A 17,286-nucleotide genomic window follows, 5' to 3' on the forward strand; every position below is an offset into this window, starting at 1 on the left:
CCCAGACTCCATAACAATGATTTATCTTCCACTAGGAGACTGACGTGTAAGGCCCTGAAATCTGCTAACACTCAAATGAGGAGCAATATTATAAACCAGCTTTGGAATTTTTATTACATATGTACATAAGTTATTTCCTGCAGAGAAAAGGACTAGATGGGGCCGAACCCTATGCGGAAGTACAACAGAGGAGAAGGCACAAGGGTTGGGATTTGAAAAAGCACTCAACTGCACAGGGCCCAGGCCCCACCTTAGTCCTTGCACTCCAGACCATACTAAATTTGGGAGAGTCTAGTAGCAACAGCAGCTATAGCCTCTGTGGAAAATGCACACAAACATGCACACAAGCCAACAGATCTTGGCTAGAGCAAGGGAGTATACATTGCAACCCCATTAAAGGCTGTATCAATATCCACTGTTGTATGCATGTATCAGATCCAGAGCCATTGGTAAGGAACTACAACCTGAAAAGAGCCCAGGGGCTGCACCCCTCTTCCAGCTCGTGGGCTGGAGTTGTAGCTGTGGAGAGGCTACATTGCATCCCCACAGGCTGCCCATGGGTTGAAGGTTTGATTTCCATTCCCTCCACTACACCTTTGGAGTACTCCGCACAAAGCCCGGTTACTCAGGCTTTGTGAGAGAAAGGCGAATTGCACCCTAGCAGCACTTTAAATCATCTCTACCTTTTTAATTAAAAGCGGAATCACTGATTTGTTTTAGTTACAGGTAAGATAAGTCCATCTATCTAAGCCTTTATACCACGCTCAACACCCTAATATTTGAGTGCTTGTACCCAGTACATCAAATAAGCCTTTGATTTCATTTGTCTTTGTCCTGTCCCCTTGTTTCTTGGAAATAGAATCAGAGAAATGTAGGGCTCGAAGGGATCTCGAGAGGTCATCAAGTCCAACCCCCTGTGCTAAAGTAGGGCCCAGTAAACCTAGACCATCCCTGACAGGTGTTTGTCTAACCAGTTCTTAAAAACTTCCAATGATAGGCTTCCATGGAAGGTTATGGAATCCCCATTTCAGAGCTTAATTACCCTTATAGTTACAAAGTTTTTAATATCTAACATAAATCTCCCTTGCGGATTAAGCCCATTACTTCTTGTCCTTCCTTCAGTGAGCATGTAGAATGACTGAACACTCACCCTCTTTATAACAGCCTTTAATATATTTGAAGACTGTTAACAAGTCCCCCCTTTAGTCTTCTTTTCTCAAGACTAAACATGCCCTGTTTTTTTAACCTTTCCTCATAGGTCAGGTTTTCTAAACCTTTTATCGTTTTTGTGGTTCTCTGGACTCTTTCCAGTTTGTCCACATCTTTCCTACAGTGTGGCACCCAAACCATGTGAGGCCTCACCAGTGCCAAGAAGGGTGGGACAATTACCTCCCATGTCTTGCATATAACACTCTCGGTTAATACAGAGTGATATTAGCCTTTTTCATAACTACAACGTATTGTTGACTTCTATTCAATTTGTGATCCACTATAACCCCTCAAATCCTTTTCAGTGATACTACAGCTTAGCTAGGTGTTCCCCATTTTGAAATTATGCAATTGATTTTTTTCCTTCTTAAGTGTAGTATTTTGCACTTATCTTTTTTTTTTAATTTCATCTTGTTGATTTTAAGCCAATTTTCCAATTTGTCATGGTTGTTTTGAATTCTAATCCTATCCTCTACAGCAGTAGTTCTCAACCAGGGGGTACACAGAGGTCTTCCAGGGGGTACATCAATTCATCTAGATAATTGCCTAGTTTTACAACAGACTACATAAAAAGTACTAGTGAAGTCAGTACAAACTAAATTTTCATAGACAATGACTTGTTTGTACTGCTCTGTATACTATACACTGAAAAGTAAGTACAATATTTATATTCCAATTGATTTATTTTTATATGGTAAAAATGAGAAAGGAAGCCATTTTTCAGTATTAGTGTGCTGTGACACTTCTGAATTTTTATGTCTGATTTTGTATGCAAGTAGTTTTTAAGTGAGGTGAAACTTGTGGGTATGCAGACAAATCAGACTCCTGAAAAGGGTACAGTAGTCTGGAAAGGTTGAGCCACTGCTCTAAAGTGCTTGCAACCCCGCCCAGGTTCGTGTCTTCTGAAAATTTTATAAGAATATTGTCCACTCCATTATCCAAGTCATTAATGAAAATATTAAATAGTATTGGACCCAGGACAGACCCTCCCAGTTTGACAGCAAACCACTGATAACTACTCTTTGAGTACGATTTTTCAACCAGTTGCGGACCCACCTTACAGTAATTTCATCTAGACCACATTTCCCTAGTTTGCTTATGAGAATGTCATGTTTCAAAAGCCTTTCTAAAATCAAGATATATCACATCTATTGGTTCCCTACTATCCACTGACAAAGAAGGAAATTTGGTTTGGAATGATTTGTTTTTGATAGGGTTATAAGGAATAGCCAGCATGGCTCTATTATCCTCTAGGTGCTTACCTAAACTGATAGTTTAATAATTTGTTCCGCTATCTTTTCAGGTATCAAAGTTAGGATGACCAGTCTATAATTCCCCAGGTCTTTTTTGTTCCCATTTTTAAAGATAGATACCATGTTTGTCCTTTTCCAGCCCTCTTGAGTTAGGTGTTTTTATTTTACCTCTCTCCAAGCTAGCAACCCTTGTAGAAATAACCTCTCGCAAATAAGGTTATTGGAAAATAATTTGGAGATGGGGAATTTCCATTTCAGTAAAAAGATCTTCCCTACTTTGACTGCAACCAGTATTCTCATGTTTCACTGTTTCTGGTTTATTCCATTTCTTTTGCTTTGCTCCTGGTTTGGTGAAAGCAAGAATTCAGTAACAGTTAAAGAATCCAGAGATAAAAGGTAAATAAAAGCTGATGTAACTAGAATTGAGCTAATGGACACCTTTAATTCCGACAAGGGATTTTAACCCTTGGAGGTCAAATTCTGTTCTCCCAGCACTGTAAATGTGGAGTGCCTCCATTGAAGTTCATGGAATTACTCCATATTTACAGCAGTAGAAGTAAAAGAAGAATCATGCCCTATGCATTTACATAATTTTCTCATCAGGATAAAGAGATTCCTAGAATGTGCTCAGCCAAGGCAGTTTTGGGGGGTATTGTGATATGAACCCTTTTGTACTACTTTAGAACTGTGATTTATTTATTTATTTATTTCCCCCCTGAAATGACCATCTACAGTCCCATCCTTTTGTCATCCTGTAAACTTCTCTTAAAACAACTGGAGCTAAAATCTTGGTACTATTTTGGGCTGGCCAGATTATTAACAACATTGTTCTTTTACCATCGTTTCCCAATCAGGTCCTTTCACCTGTTGAATGAGAACTTGTCTAAGTACTTCATCATCTTACAACATGACTTTGTTCTCCAGTTAAGATTTATTGGGCTGTTGTGGATGGATGCCTGTGTTTATCTGGGGGGAAATAAAGTGATGACTTTACTGGAAAATATTTGTGTAGTTCACGTTTCATGCTTTATAAAAATTACTACCAATGAAAAAATATTTTGTACCTTTTGCTCTTGAAAAATTATAGTTCTGGGCAAAGCTGCATTGCTTGTTCCCAGCTATGAAGTGATGGGAGTTAACAGTCCAAAAAGCCCCACACCTAGCAGTGCTGAGAGAAAGTTTGAAATGCTTTAGGACAAGTTGATGGGATCCACTGTGGAAGCTGTATTTTCACAATCGTCACCCAGCAGGGTGCTGTAGCTGTGAGGCCAATATCCTGGCGATGTCATCATCACTGCTTGTGGCTGAGTTGCCTGTAGAAAGTGATGAGTGGCCTCCTCCTTGCTTCCAGTTCCTGCTTTCACAGGTACCTGTGAGGGATAGCTCAGTGGTTTGAGCATTGGCCTGCTTAAACCCAGGGTTGTGAGTTCAATCCTTGAGGGGGTCATTTGGGGCAAAAATTGGGGATTGGTCCTGTTTTGAGCAGGAGGTTGGACTAGACTGACCTCCTGAGGTCCCTTCCAACCGTGATATTCTATGATTCTCAGAAGGGAACTTACTGCTGAAGAAGCAGTCACTTGTGGGTCATCTTCTGCATGTAGAACTCAGGTGGCTGGAGACGAGAATATGATTATGTTGGGTTTGGAGCCACTAGATACAGCAGCTTTCTCCAGGTTTCAGAGTAGCAGCTGTGTTAGTCTGTATTCACAAAAAGAAAAGGAGTACTTGTGGCACCTTAAAGACTAACAGCTTTCTCCAACAAGTTATCATCCCTGTGTGGGGATTGAGGCCCCTAGATGATGTCACACCCCACCTTATATAGCTTTAACATATGGCAGGAAAAAACAGTTCCCAGCCCAGTTTGTGGAAAAATACAAATACCCAAAATGGAGTTCATTGTCATTCGGTTTGATCTCATGCTTTTGCTGAGTCATAGCAGCCATTACTTACAGGCTTGCTGAAATGTTTACAGGAGGGCTAAGCTTTTCCATATTCCATTGTCTTTGCTGATGGGTCATTAGTACTATCTAGCTTCACCACAGTTGTACCTGAAAGGCTGGCTGTGGGTGTTTTCCAGAGTAAACCCATTTGAAATACAGATCCAGAGTCAATATTCATAACTTCAGATCCAAAAATGATACATGCATACAAATAGGATAATCATATTCAGCAAATCACAATGGGGTTGTCTGTCTATCGAATATGCTAACATATTAATATGTCCCCCATCATCATGATATCTGAGCACCTCACAATCTTCAGTTTATTTTTTCTCACAACACCTCTGAGAGGTAGGGAAGGACACAGAGGGTTAAAGTCACAGAGACACAATTCCTGCTGCCTACTGGAAGTCACAGCCTGAAGCGAGGTACCCAGGTTCTCCATGCGCTGTACTGGGAGAGTTAGGCGTCTAAGTAAGGGATTCTCCATGCATGCTGAGTGGAGAGCTGCCCAAGCTAATCAGAAGTGAAATGCAGAGAAAAGGGTTAAGGGCCCAGATCCTCAAAGGTACTTAGACACCTAACTCCCATTGAAATAAGTGGAAGTTAGGAGCCAAAATACCTTTGAGTATCTGGGCCTAAATGACATGCCTAAGGTCATACAGAAAGTATCTCTATGTAAATACCTAGATAGACAGATCTTATTTACTAATAAAACACAAAGCAGGAATAATTTCTTTGAAGTCAATGGAGTTACACAGCAATAAAGTAGAAGTGAGAGAAAATTAGTCCTAGAGTCTCTATTATTCACTGATTAGAGCAGCATAAAGTATATTCTGTGAATAAAATGGAAGCAATCATCTTAAGTCACAAGGATATCAAATGAACCTTTCTCCAATGACAGATTTAGCTCACATTTCCTTTCATCACAAAAGGGATAATTACTCTGCCCTTCAGGTTCCTCCTTCAGACCAGTCACATATTTACAGTATTTTAACAAGCAAGTTACACTGGGAAGGTAAAAGGACACTGATCTCAAATGTACGGCTGAACTTGGCCTGCTACTGAGTCCTATTAGCTCAGTGTAACGTCAGTTTCAACAAAATTTTCTCAGTCATGGTATTTTTGATTCATTAATTGGTCATTGAAGACACCACCCATAGGATTCCCCCTAGCATCAGACAGGTGGGAACTATCCAAGCTCTCTGGGTTTTCAGCTCACAGAGGTACTGGCATTTTGGCCTAGCCCCGTGCATCCCCATCACCCTCAGCATGTTCCAGTCCAACTACAGCTGACTCAGCTCCCTCCCAGTGCGTAGCATCTTCTCAGTCAGTCCCTTTCGGTCTGCGGTCAGCTCCCCACAGAAGCTATGCACCAGTGTTATGGCAGGCCTGTGCTGCAATCAGGAGGTGTGATGGCAGCAGATGTAAACATACATGAGCTAGCTTCGGTGTACCTACTATTAGTCAACTTGGGATGTTCTCTTTACTTCAGACAGATATGCAGTATCCTTTATTGGTGTCTCCCTCCTCAGTCATTCCAGTGCAATTATTTATCGATTGGTGTTGAGCTTCTGCTCTAAGTAGTGGCTTCCCTTCAAAGCAGTGGTTGTTTTCCTCTGAGGAGTGATGGCTCTGGGGGTTTGTGGCAGCTATGTGCTAGCCTTCCTGCCTGTGGAAGCTTGGAGATAATGCTTTTTCTAGGGCGATTTTTCTTAACTGTGATACCTTAGGGTGGTTGCTCTGTCCTCAGGACTTCTATCTGCGTAGCCAGTCTGTGCTGACTATTTCCTGGCAGGGTTTGGAGAGCTTACCTCTAACGTTCGTCCTGGTTTCTGACAGGACCTGGCCAATGTGGAGATCTCTCTCATCTGTGACTCACTGAAGAGCCCTTGGGATGTTCCCTTGGGATGATCTGGAGGTGGCACCCCCTGGTGCAGGCTTTTGGAACTTACAGCTCTAGCCTCTGGAGTTGTTAAGAAACATTCCCCTATCTGTGAGTAGAGAAAGATGCTAGAGCAGTTTCTCCAGCCTCTGGACAATGTGGCCATTGAGGCTTAAACTGTGGCCCTCAAGGCCAATCATTATGGACATTTGTGTTTGATAGGGAACACATTTTCAATTCCCAATGTGTCACCCTGTGATTTTTAAACCAAGTGTTTGAATCAACCCTGAGAAGACGGAAGGAGGCACCAGTGGCCCTCCAGCCCAGGAGCAGGTCTGACGTGAGCTGGGAGCACGCTGAGCAGCTGCTGTCCCTTCCCGGCTTCAGCTGTTCAGCAGCTCCCTGATGACTGCCTGCTGCATGACAGAGAAGGGAACAAAGAGTAATTGGCTGCTCCATTGCCTGCTTCCCTTCCATGCTATGGGAGCTCCAGGGAGAACAGAGTAAGAGCTCAGCTTGCTTTGCCATCACCTAAAGACACAGCCACTCAAGGCAGCCCAGCAGAGGGCGAAAAGAAGAGAAGCTAAGGACTTACAGCCAGTGACAGCTGCCAGTTCTCGGCCCTACCCTGCCCCTGGCACAGGTTGAGCAGCCTGAGGGCTGTTCTAACTTGCACCAGCGGGCGGTTTCTCCAGGGACAAAGTGACCACATGTCCCATTTCTACCAGAACAGTCTCTGTTTTTTCATATGGTGTCTTGGTGGCCCAGGAACTTCTTTTGGGACACCTAAAATGTCTTCTTTTTTTATCATCAATCAAAATATTGTTTACAGCTATAAATGCTTGTTCAACGGGTAGTGATCAATGGCTCCATGTCTAGTTGGCAGCCGGTGTCAAGTGGAGTGCCCCAGGGGTCGGTCCTGGGGCCGGTTTTGTTCAATATCTTCATAAATAATCTGGAGGATGGTGTGGATTGCACTCTCAGCAAATTTGCGGATGATACTAAACTGGGAGGAGTGGTAGATACGCTGGAGGGCAGGGATAGGATACAGAGGGACCTAGACAAATTGGAGGATTGGGCCAAAAGAAATCTGATGAGGTTCAATAAGGATAAGTGCAGGGTCTTGCACTTAGGACGGAAGAACCCAATGCACAGCTACAGACTAGGGACCGAATGGCTAGGCAGCAGTTCTGCGGAAAAGGACCTAGGGGTGACAGTGGACGAGAAGCTGGATATGAGTCAGCCGTGTGCCCTTGTTGCCAAGAAGGCCAATGGCATTTTGGGATGTATAAGTAGGGGCATAGCGAGCAGATTGAGGGACGTGATCGTCCCCCTCTATTCGACATTGGTGAGGCCTCATCTGGAGTACTGTGTCCAGTTTTGGGCCCCACACTACAAGAAGGATGTGGATAAATTGGAGAGAGTCCAGCGAAGGGCAACAAAAATGATTAGGGGTCTGGAACACATGACTTATGAGGAGAGGCTGAGGGAATTGGGGTTGTTTAGTCTGCAGAAGAGAAGAATGAGAGGGGATTTGATAGCTGCTTTCAACTACCTGAGAGGTGGTTCCAGAGAGGATGGTTCTAGACTATTCTCAGTGGTAGAAGAGGACAGGACAAGGAGTAATGGTCTCAAGTTGCAGTGGGGGAGGTTTAGGTTGGATATTAGGAAAAACTTTTTCACGAGGAGGGTGGTAAAACACTGGAATGCGTTACCTAGGGAGGTGGTAGAATCTCCTTCCTTAGAAGTTTTTAAGGTCAGGCTTGACAAAGCCCTGGCTGGGATGATTTAATTGGGGATTGGTCCTGCTTGGAGCAGGGGGTTGGACTAAATGACCTCCTGAGGTCCCTTCCAACCCTGATATTCTATGATTCAAGTTGTATTGCTGTGCCAAATAAAATTTTCTCTGTTTGCCAGGAACAGAGTCTACACACCACTGCAAATGTAGACATACATTTAGAGTACAGACACTGCGGGCTCAGCTAGGTATAAATAGCAGTGTAGATGGCAGAGCAGAGTTCCCTACGTGCATAGGGCATATGAACCCTAGGGCATATACCCTACTCTACACACCCATGTAGTGCCTCCCAAGGCTACACTGCTATTTTTAGAGGCACAGTGTCCTCCTGTTGATGGATTTTCCCCTGCTGCCTCCCCACTGCATGAGCCTTTCACTGCTGTATGTGTGGACACAGCCTGCCTTTCGCCGTGGCATGTAACTGCAGGTTCCCTATGCACCGCCGCAAGTGTAGACACAATCTAAGTGGACGGGTGGACAGGGTTTGGGGTAAACAGAAAAGTTGACTGAACATCAAAGCTGTTCTTTTGCTCCAAGTGACTGCTAATGACATTTGTTCAGTGTTTCATGACAAATTAGTTCAGAACACTCTGTTACTGGAAGAATCCTCCACTTTGAGAAATATGTTTGTGCGGCTGTTTAGTCTGAAATTGGCAGTAGTGACACCAGCCCGTATTTTTAAAAGTGCACTCCTGTCTTTCGTCTGACTGCTAAGAAATGTCAGCACAGAAGTGGCTGGTTTTTCATTTTAAAAATATGGTCACCTAACCAAGGGGTCATAGGTCAGCTGGAGCAAAACCCATTGCTGCCACTCCCCCTACATGCCCCCTGTACCAGGAGCTGCAGGGAGAGAGGCCTAGGAGCCAGCTCTGCCAGCTGTATGCCTGCTCCCCCAAATCAAAGGGCTTATGATGGTTTCTGCTCTTTTTCCACTGCTCGAGGGTGCAGATGAAGTACAATAGGGCAAAGAAACTTCCCCAAAATATTGGTTGTGGCTTCATGACCTTTTAGAAATAATAGGTTTGGCCCTCAGGATGAAAAAAGTTGGACTATCACTGCAGTGGAGGTTACAGGGCTCATTTATCTGACCTCAGGGCAGGGTGTTAATGTCAAAGTGTTCACAAGCACTTGACCCAAGGAACATGGAGGGCTGGGGATCCAGCAAGGAGATGACACTGTTGTCTGAAGAGATGGTTCACCAGTGCCTTAGCCATGGCACACAAGCACCTGGCAGAAGAAGCTTTACAGCATGGGATCTCTAATTTGGAGCATCAGCATCTGGGAGAAGAAATGGTTCCGGCCTGCTTCCACCTCTATTTTCCTCCAGTGAAATGGTGCTTGGCGAAGAGATGCAGTCCAGTGGATGGGTACCTCCACCTCCTTACATCACTACCAGGCAAGAGGTATGTTGTCCTGTCTGCATTAGCTGGTTGGTGAAGCATAAAGCCAGGCAACTCAATGCCCACAGGAGACTGAGGATATGTCTACACTGCAGCTGGGAGCATGCCTCCCATCCCAGGTAGACAGACACGCACTAACTCTGCTCAAGCTAGTATGCTAAAGATAGCAGTGTGGACAATGTGGCCTGGGAAGTCCACAAGCCAGCCACTCCAGTATGGACCCAAGGGGCTTTCCAGGGCTTCTACCTTGGGCCGCTAGCCTGTGCTGCGATGTCCACACTGCTGTTTTTAGCACACTAACTCAAGCAGAGCTAGCGTGTGTCTGTTACCCAGGCTGGGAGGCACACTCCCAGCTGCAGTGCAGACATACCCTTATTCTTACTTTTGGTCTGCCCATTAGCCTGCTTGGTTTGCCCAATTTTGCCCTCAGTAATTCCCAGATCAAGGGTAATTTACCCTCCATCTGTCATTACTGGGAGTTGGGATACCTAGCCAGGCAGCCAAGAAGAGACTCCCTCAAACAGACTTCAAAGAGAAACTGCAGAACTAAAATTCATTTGCAAATTTAACACCATTAATTTGGGCTTGAATAGGGACTGGGAGTGGCTGGCTCATTACAGAAGCAGCTTTGCCTCTCCTGGAATTGATACCTCCTCATCCATTATTGGGAGTGGACTACATCCACCCTGATTGAATTGGCCTTGTCAGCACTGGTTCTCCACTTGTGAAGTAACGTCCATCTCTTCATGTGTCAGTATATAATGCCTGCATCTGTAATTTTCACTCCATGTATCTGAAGAAGTGGTTTTTTACCCACAAAAGCTTATGGCCCAAATAAATCTGTTAGTCTTTAAGGTGCCACCAGGCTCCTCGTTTCTGTGGATACAGACTAACACGGCTATCCCCTAATACTTTCCCCTCAAATATAGTCAGTTTATAACCGGGAATTCCTAACTTTTCATCATTGGTACCTTAAAGTTCAGCCCATTGTCTACAAATCCTTTTCCTTCTGCTTAGTTTAGCCTCATAACAGCTAAATCTTCTGGAGTCTGTAGTCCCCTGACTGGACATTGACACACAAACCATCACAGAAGGCAGCTGCAGTGTGGAAACATCTTTCTGCAAATACCATAAGAGTAAAATATTATCACTGCTGGGACATTAAACCTGTATGATTCAGAAGCCACACCGAACCCAAATTTCAAAGACAGTATAGCTTTCATTGAACGTCCAAATACCTAGTGGTAACAGCATGGAACTGGGAAGTGGGGCTCAATTCCAAGTTTGCCAGTCTTCCCATGCAGCCTTGGACATACCTCACTGTACCACAGCTGCCTCATCTGTTTGCATTATACTAAAACTCTTGTACCTCATAGGTGTGTTGGGAGGTAAAATTGATGTTTTTGAAGTGCTCAGTTACTATAGTCATGAGCACCAAGAATAGCCTATTAATATAGTCCCAGATAAAAACACTGCATTAAGATGGCAGTAACGTGGAGAGTATGAAAACATGCAGCCTCAAAAGCTTTGAACAGCATTGACAGACTAAATAATTTACTAATGAGAACTTTTGACATACGTATCCAGTCTCTTTCACACCCCTGATTCATCACAACCAATACAACTGTAGCATGCAAATTAACTATAGATAAAGGTTGGTGATTGATTGAATTACCTGAGCTGTTGGTTTGACCCTGTCTGTAGCCTGTATAATGATAACAATTAGATACAACAATCATTAATAACTTAGCTTAATTACAACTTAATTTGTTTCAAATATAGCCTATACACAACATTTCTATTATTTTTAACTGTAAGGAAAATTTGAAGGGTCTGCATTATTCCACTGTTAAGATCATTCAGGACAAAGAAAAGACTGTCACAAATGCTAGATTTCTTAAAGGGCCCAATATTTAATAATTTTAAGTTATATATTAGTTAACAGATTTACTTGTAACTTTTCAGAAAATTCATTCTGTACTCTGGGAGTAAGTGCTGTAAGTTTGGGGAGGATACACTGTATTTTTCATACAAAACAGAGGGATGGGATCCTTGTTTTAAATGCGAAACAGAATTCAATCTTAATTATGATGAGTGCCCCCTTATTTACTGCGAACATAATGACAATGAGAGTGTAAAATTTAGAGGCCTTTATTTTTTGAAGTTTGCATCGATATCCATATAGGCAGTATACTAAAAAATTGAGCTCTTCATTCTTTGAAGTGTGCCTATTTTTCTGCTTGTATAATATCCAAGAGCACGATTCCCTTGGGTCAATCTGATTTCAGATTTATTCTTTTTGTATTAGTCACATCCTGGATTCATCACAAATATGCACAGGCCTTGATTATGCCTGTAGGCATAGCCCAGAGCAAGGGATGTACATAAGCTATGCCTCCCCAAGACTAGCACTGGGAGGCATTGGGACTTTGCCCTGGTCTACACTAGGACTTTAGGTCGAATTTAGCAGCGTTAAATCGATGTAAACCTGCACCCGTCCACACAATGAAGCCCTTTATTTCGACTTAAAGGGCTCTTAAAATCGATTTCCTTACTCCACCCCTGACAAGTGGATTAGCGCTTAAATCGACGTTGCCGGCTTGAATTTGGGGTACTGTGGACACAATTCGATGGTATTGGCCTCCGGGAGCTATCCCAGAGTGCTCCATTATGACCGCTTTGGACAGCACTCTCAACTCAGATGCACTGGCCAGGTAGACAGGAAAAGAACCGCGAACTTTTGAATCTCATTTCCTGTTTGGCCAGCGTGGCAAGCTGCAGGTGACCATGCAGAGCTCATCAGCAGAGGTGACCATGATGGAGTCCCAGAATCGCAAAAGAGCTCCAGCATGGACCGAACGGGAGGTACGGGATCTGATCGCTGTTTGGGGAGAGGAATCCGTGCTATCAGAACTCCATTCCAGTTTTCGAAATGCCAAAACCTTTGTGAAAATCTCCCAGGGCATGAAGGACAGAGGCCATAACAGGGACCCGAAGCAGTGCCGCGTGAAACTGAAGGAGCTGAGGCAAGCCTACCAGAAAACCAGAGAGGCAAACAGCCGCTCTGGGTCAGAGCCCCAAACATGCCGCTTCTATGATGAGCTGCATGCCATTTTAGGGGGTTCAGCCACCACTACCCCAGCCGTGTTGTTTGACTCCTTCAATGGAGATGGAGGCAATACGGAAGCAGGTTTTGGGGACGAAGAAGATGAGGAGGAGGAGGAGGTTGTAGATAGCTCACAGCAAGCAAGCGGAGAAACCGGTTTTCCCGACAGCCAGGAACTGTTTCTCACCCTAGACCTGGAGCCAGTACCCCCCGAACCCACCCAAGGCTGCCTCCTGGACCCAGCAGGCGGAGAAGGGACTTCTGGTGAGTGTACCTTTTAAAATACTATACATGGTTTAAAAGCAAGCATGTGAAAGGATTACTTTGCCCTGGCATTTGCGGTTCTCCTAGATGTAATCCTAAAGCCTTTGCAAAAGGTTTCTGGGGAGGGCAGCCTTATTGCGTCCTTCATGGTAGGACACTTTACCACTCCAGGCCAGTAACACGTACTCGGGAATCATTGTAGAGCAAAGCATTGCAGTGTATGTTTGCTGGCATTCAAACAACATCCGTTCTTTATCTCTCTGTGTTATCCTCAGGAGAGTGAGATATAATTCATGGTCACCTGGTTGAAATAGAGTGCTTTTCTTCAGGGGACACTCAGAGGAGCCCATTCCTGCTGGGCTGTTTGCCTGTGGCTAAACAGAAATGTTCCCCGCTGTTAGCCACAGGGAGGGGGGAAGGTTGAGGGGGTAGTCACGCGGTGGGAGGAGGCAAAATGCGACCTTGTAACGAAAGCACATGTGCTATGTATGTAATGTTAACAGCAAGGTTTACCCTGAAAGACTGTAGCCACTGTTTTATAAAATGTGTCTTTTTAAATACCGCTGTCCCTTTTTTTTTCTCCACCAGCTGCATGTGTTTCAATGATCACAGGATCTTCTCCTTCCCAGAGGCTAGTGAAGCTTAGAAAGAAAAAAAAACGCACTCGCGATGAAATGTTCTCCGAGCTCATGCTGTCCTCCCACACTGACAGAGCACAGACGAATGCGTGGAGGCAAATAATGTCAGAGTGCAGGAAAGCACAAAATGACCGGGAGCAGAGGTGGCGGGCTGAAGAGAGTAAGTGGCGGGCTGAAGAGAGTAAGTGGCGGGCTGAAGACAGGGCTGAAGCTCAAATGTGGCGGCAGCGTGATGAGAGGAGGCAGGATTCAATGCTGAGGCTGCTGCAGGACCAAACCAGTATGCTCCAGTGTATGGTTGAGCTGCAGCAAAGGCAGCTGGAGCACAGACTGCCACTGCTGCCCCTCTGTAACCAACCGCCCTCCTCCCCAAGTTCCATAGCCTCCACACCCAGACGCCCAAGAACGCGGTGGGGGGGCCTCCGTCCAACCAGCCACTCCACCACAGAGGATTGCCCAAAAAAAAGAAGGCTGTCATTCAATAAATTTTAAAGTTGTAAACTTTTAAAGTGCTGTGCTTAAAGTGCTGTGTGGCATTTTCCTTCCCTCCTCCACCACCCCTCCTGGGCTACCTTGGTAGTCATCCCCCTATTTGTGTGATGAATGAATAAAGAATGCATGAATGTGAAGCAACAATGACTTTATTGCCTCTGCAAGCGGTGATTGAAGGGAGGAGGGGAGGGTGGTTAGCTTACAGGGAAGTAGAGTGAACCAAGGGGCGGGGGGTTTCATCAAGGAGAAACAAACAGAACTTTCACACCGTAGCCTGGCCAGTCATGAAACTGGTTTTCAAAGCTTCTCTGATGCGTACCGCGCCCGCCTGTGCTCTTCTAACCGCCCTGGTGTCTGGCTGCGCGTAACCAGCAGCCAGGCGATTTGCCTCAACCTCCCACCCCGCCATAAACGTCTCCCCCTTACTCTCACAGATATTGTGGAGCACACAGCAAGCAGTAATAACAGTGGGCATATTGGTTTCGCTGAGGTCTAAGCGAGTCAGTAAACTGCGCCAGCGCGCCTTTAAACGTCCAAATGCACATTCTACCACCATTCTGCACTTGCTCAGCCTGTAGTTGAACAGCTCCTGACTACTGTCCAGGCTGTCTGTGTACGGCTTCATGAGCCATGGCATTAAGGGGTATGCTGGGTCCCCAAGGATACATATAGGCATTTCAACATCCCCAACAGTTATTTTCTGGTCTGGGAATAAAGTCCCTTTCTGCAGCTTTTGAAACAGACCAGAGTTCCTGAAGATGCGAGCATCATGCACCTTTCCCGGCCATCCCACGTTGATGTTGGTGAAACGTCCCTTGTGATCCACCAGAGCTTGCAGCACTATCGAAAAGTACCCCTTGCGGTTTATGTACTCGGCGGCTTGGTGCTCCGGTGCCAAGATAGGGATATGGGTTCCGTCTATAGCCCCACCACAGTTAGGGAATCCCATTGCAGCAAAGCCATCCACTATGACCTGCACATTTCCCAGGGTCACTACCCTTGATATCAGCAGATCTTTGATTGCGTGGGCTACTTGCATCACAGCAGCCCCCACAGTAGATTTGCCCACTCCAAATTGATTCCCAACTGACTGGTAGCTGTCTGGCGTTGCAAGCTTCCACAGGGCTATCGCCACTCGCTTCTCAACTGTGAGGGCTGCTCTCATCTTGGTATTCATGCGCTTCAGGGCAGGGGAAAGCAAGTCACAAAGTTCCATGAAAGTGCCCTTACGCATGCGAAAGTTTCGCAGCCACTGGGAATCGTCCCAGACCTGCAACACTATGCGGTCCCACCAGTCTGTGCTTGTTTCCCGAGCCCAGAATCGGCGTTCCACAGCATGAACCTGCCCCATTAGCACCATGATGCATGCATTGGCAGGGCCTATGCTTTCAGAGAAATCTGTGTCCATGTCCTGATCACTCACGTGACCGCGCTGACGTCGCCTCCTCGCCCGGTATCGCTTTGCCAGGTTCTGGTGCTGCATATACTGCTGGATAATGCGTGTGGTGTTTAATGTGCTCCTAATTGCCAAAGTGAGCTGAGCGGCCTCCATGCTTGCCTTGGTATGGCGTCCGCACAGAAAAAAGGCGCGGAACGATTGTCTGCCGTTGCTCTGACGGAGGGAGGGGCGACTGAGGACACGGCTTACAGGGTTGGCTTCAGGGAGCTAAAATCAACAAAGGGGGTGCCTGTACATCAAGGAGTATTTCAGGCAGGACTGCACGGAGGGTTCCAATAAGAAATGGTGCACCTAAGTTATCGTTCTTATTGGAACAAGGAGGTTAGCCTGGCCTCTGATTGATACATGGCTAGATTTACCTCGCTGCACCTTCTCTGTGAGTGACTGCAGTGTGATCTAGAGGAATGAGTCCCCTAGACAGGGGAGGAGGCAAATGAGTACAAAACAAATCTGGTCTATTTCTTGTTCTGACCCACTCCATCTATCTTTTACATCTTTGGCTGGCAGCAGACGGTGCAGAAGGACTGCATGCCATCCACATCTCATGGCTGCTCGGCAGAAGATGGTACAGTACGACTGCTAGCCATCCTCATCTCTTGCCTGCCTGGCAGAAGATGGTACAATACGACTGCTAGCAATCCTCATCTCTTGCCTGCCTGGCAGAAGATGGTACAGTACGACTGCTAGCAGTCCGTATCGCCTGCCCGCTCACCATAAGACGGTTCAATAGGACTGACTGCAGGACTAAAGAGAATGACCTGGTCAAGTCACTCCAAATTTAGTCCCTGCGCCCATGTCTGCCCAGGGGCTCCCAGCCGACGTGGCCAGGAGCACCTCGGACACGACGAGGACGACTACCAGTCGTATTGCACCGTCTGCTGCCAGAAGGCAATGGGTTGCTGCTACTGTGCAGCAAAGCCGTACCGCGTCTGCCAGCACCCAGGAGACATAGGGTGACGGTTACCTGAGCGGGCTCCATGCTTGCCGTGGTACGGCGTCTGCACAGGTAACTCAGGAAAAAAGGCGCGAAATGATTGTCTGCCCTTGCTTTCACGGAGGGAGGGAGGGAACGGGGGCCTGATGATACGTACCCAGAACCACCCGCGACAATGTTTTAGCCCCATCAGAGTGCTCCATTGTGACTGCTCTGGACAGCACTCTCAGATGCCCGATTGTTTGCCGTTGCTCTGACGCCGGCAGGGGCGCTTACAGGGTTGGCTTCAGGGAGCTAAAATCAACAAAGGGGGTGGCTTTACATCAAGGAGTATTTCAGGCAGGACTTCACGGAGGGTTCCAATAAGAAATGGTGCACCTAAGTTATTGTCCTTATTGGAACAAGAAGGTTAGCCTGGCCTCTGATTGATACATGGCTAGATTTACCTCGCTGCACCTTCTCTGTGAGTGACTGCAGTGTGATCTAGAAGAATGAGTCCCCTAGACAGGGGAGGGGGGGAAGCAAATGAGTACAAAACAAATCTGGTCTATTTCTTGTTTTGATCCACTCCATCTATCATTTACATCTTTGGCTGGCAGCAGACGGTGCAGAAGGACTGCATGCCATCCACATCTCATGGCTCCTCGGCAGAAGATGGTACAGTACGACTGCTAGCAGTCCGTATCGCCTGCCTGCTCACCATAAGACGGTTCAATAGGACTGACTGCAGGCAGGACTAAAGAGAATGACCTGGTCAAGTCACTCCAAATTTAGTCCCTGCACCCATGTCTGCCCAGGCGCTCCCAGCCGATGTGGCCAGGAGCACCTCGGACATGACGATGACGGCTACCAGTCGTACTGTACCGTCTGCTGCCAGAAGGCAATGGGTTGCTGCTACTGTGTAGCAA

At 46.0% G+C, this 17,286-nt stretch overlaps 1 protein-coding gene across 1 annotated transcript; it reads left to right on the forward strand.

Moving 5' to 3' along the window:
* Positions 1–12,255: 12,255 nt before the first annotated feature.
* Positions 12,256–14,107, forward strand: LOC125635235 (uncharacterized). The gene is made up of 2 exons (XM_048846639.2): positions 12,256–12,855; positions 13,444–14,107. The coding sequence occupies exons 1-2, from the start codon at positions 12,273–12,275 to the stop codon at positions 13,983–13,985; spliced, it is 1,125 nt and encodes a 374-aa protein (XP_048702596.2). The 5' UTR covers positions 12,256–12,272; the 3' UTR covers positions 13,986–14,107.
* The last annotated feature ends 3,179 nt before the right edge of the window (positions 14,108–17,286 follow it).

This window comes from Caretta caretta, chromosome 1 (assembly GCF_965140235.1).
Source record: "Caretta caretta isolate rCarCar2 chromosome 1, rCarCar1.hap1, whole genome shotgun sequence".
Classification (NCBI taxonomy): Eukaryota; Metazoa; Chordata; order Testudines; family Cheloniidae; genus Caretta; species Caretta caretta.

Excerpts from the sequence above, each read along its gene's own strand:
- LOC125635235 (XM_048846639.2), top strand. The coding sequence starts at position 12,273 with ATGCAGAGCTCATCAGCAGAGGTGACCATGATGGAGTCCCAGAATCGC. Across the intron at positions 12,856-13,443 it reads AGGCGGAGAAGGGACTTCTG|CTGCATGTGTTTCAATGATC; the intron begins GTGAGTGTACCT and ends TTTCTCCACCAG.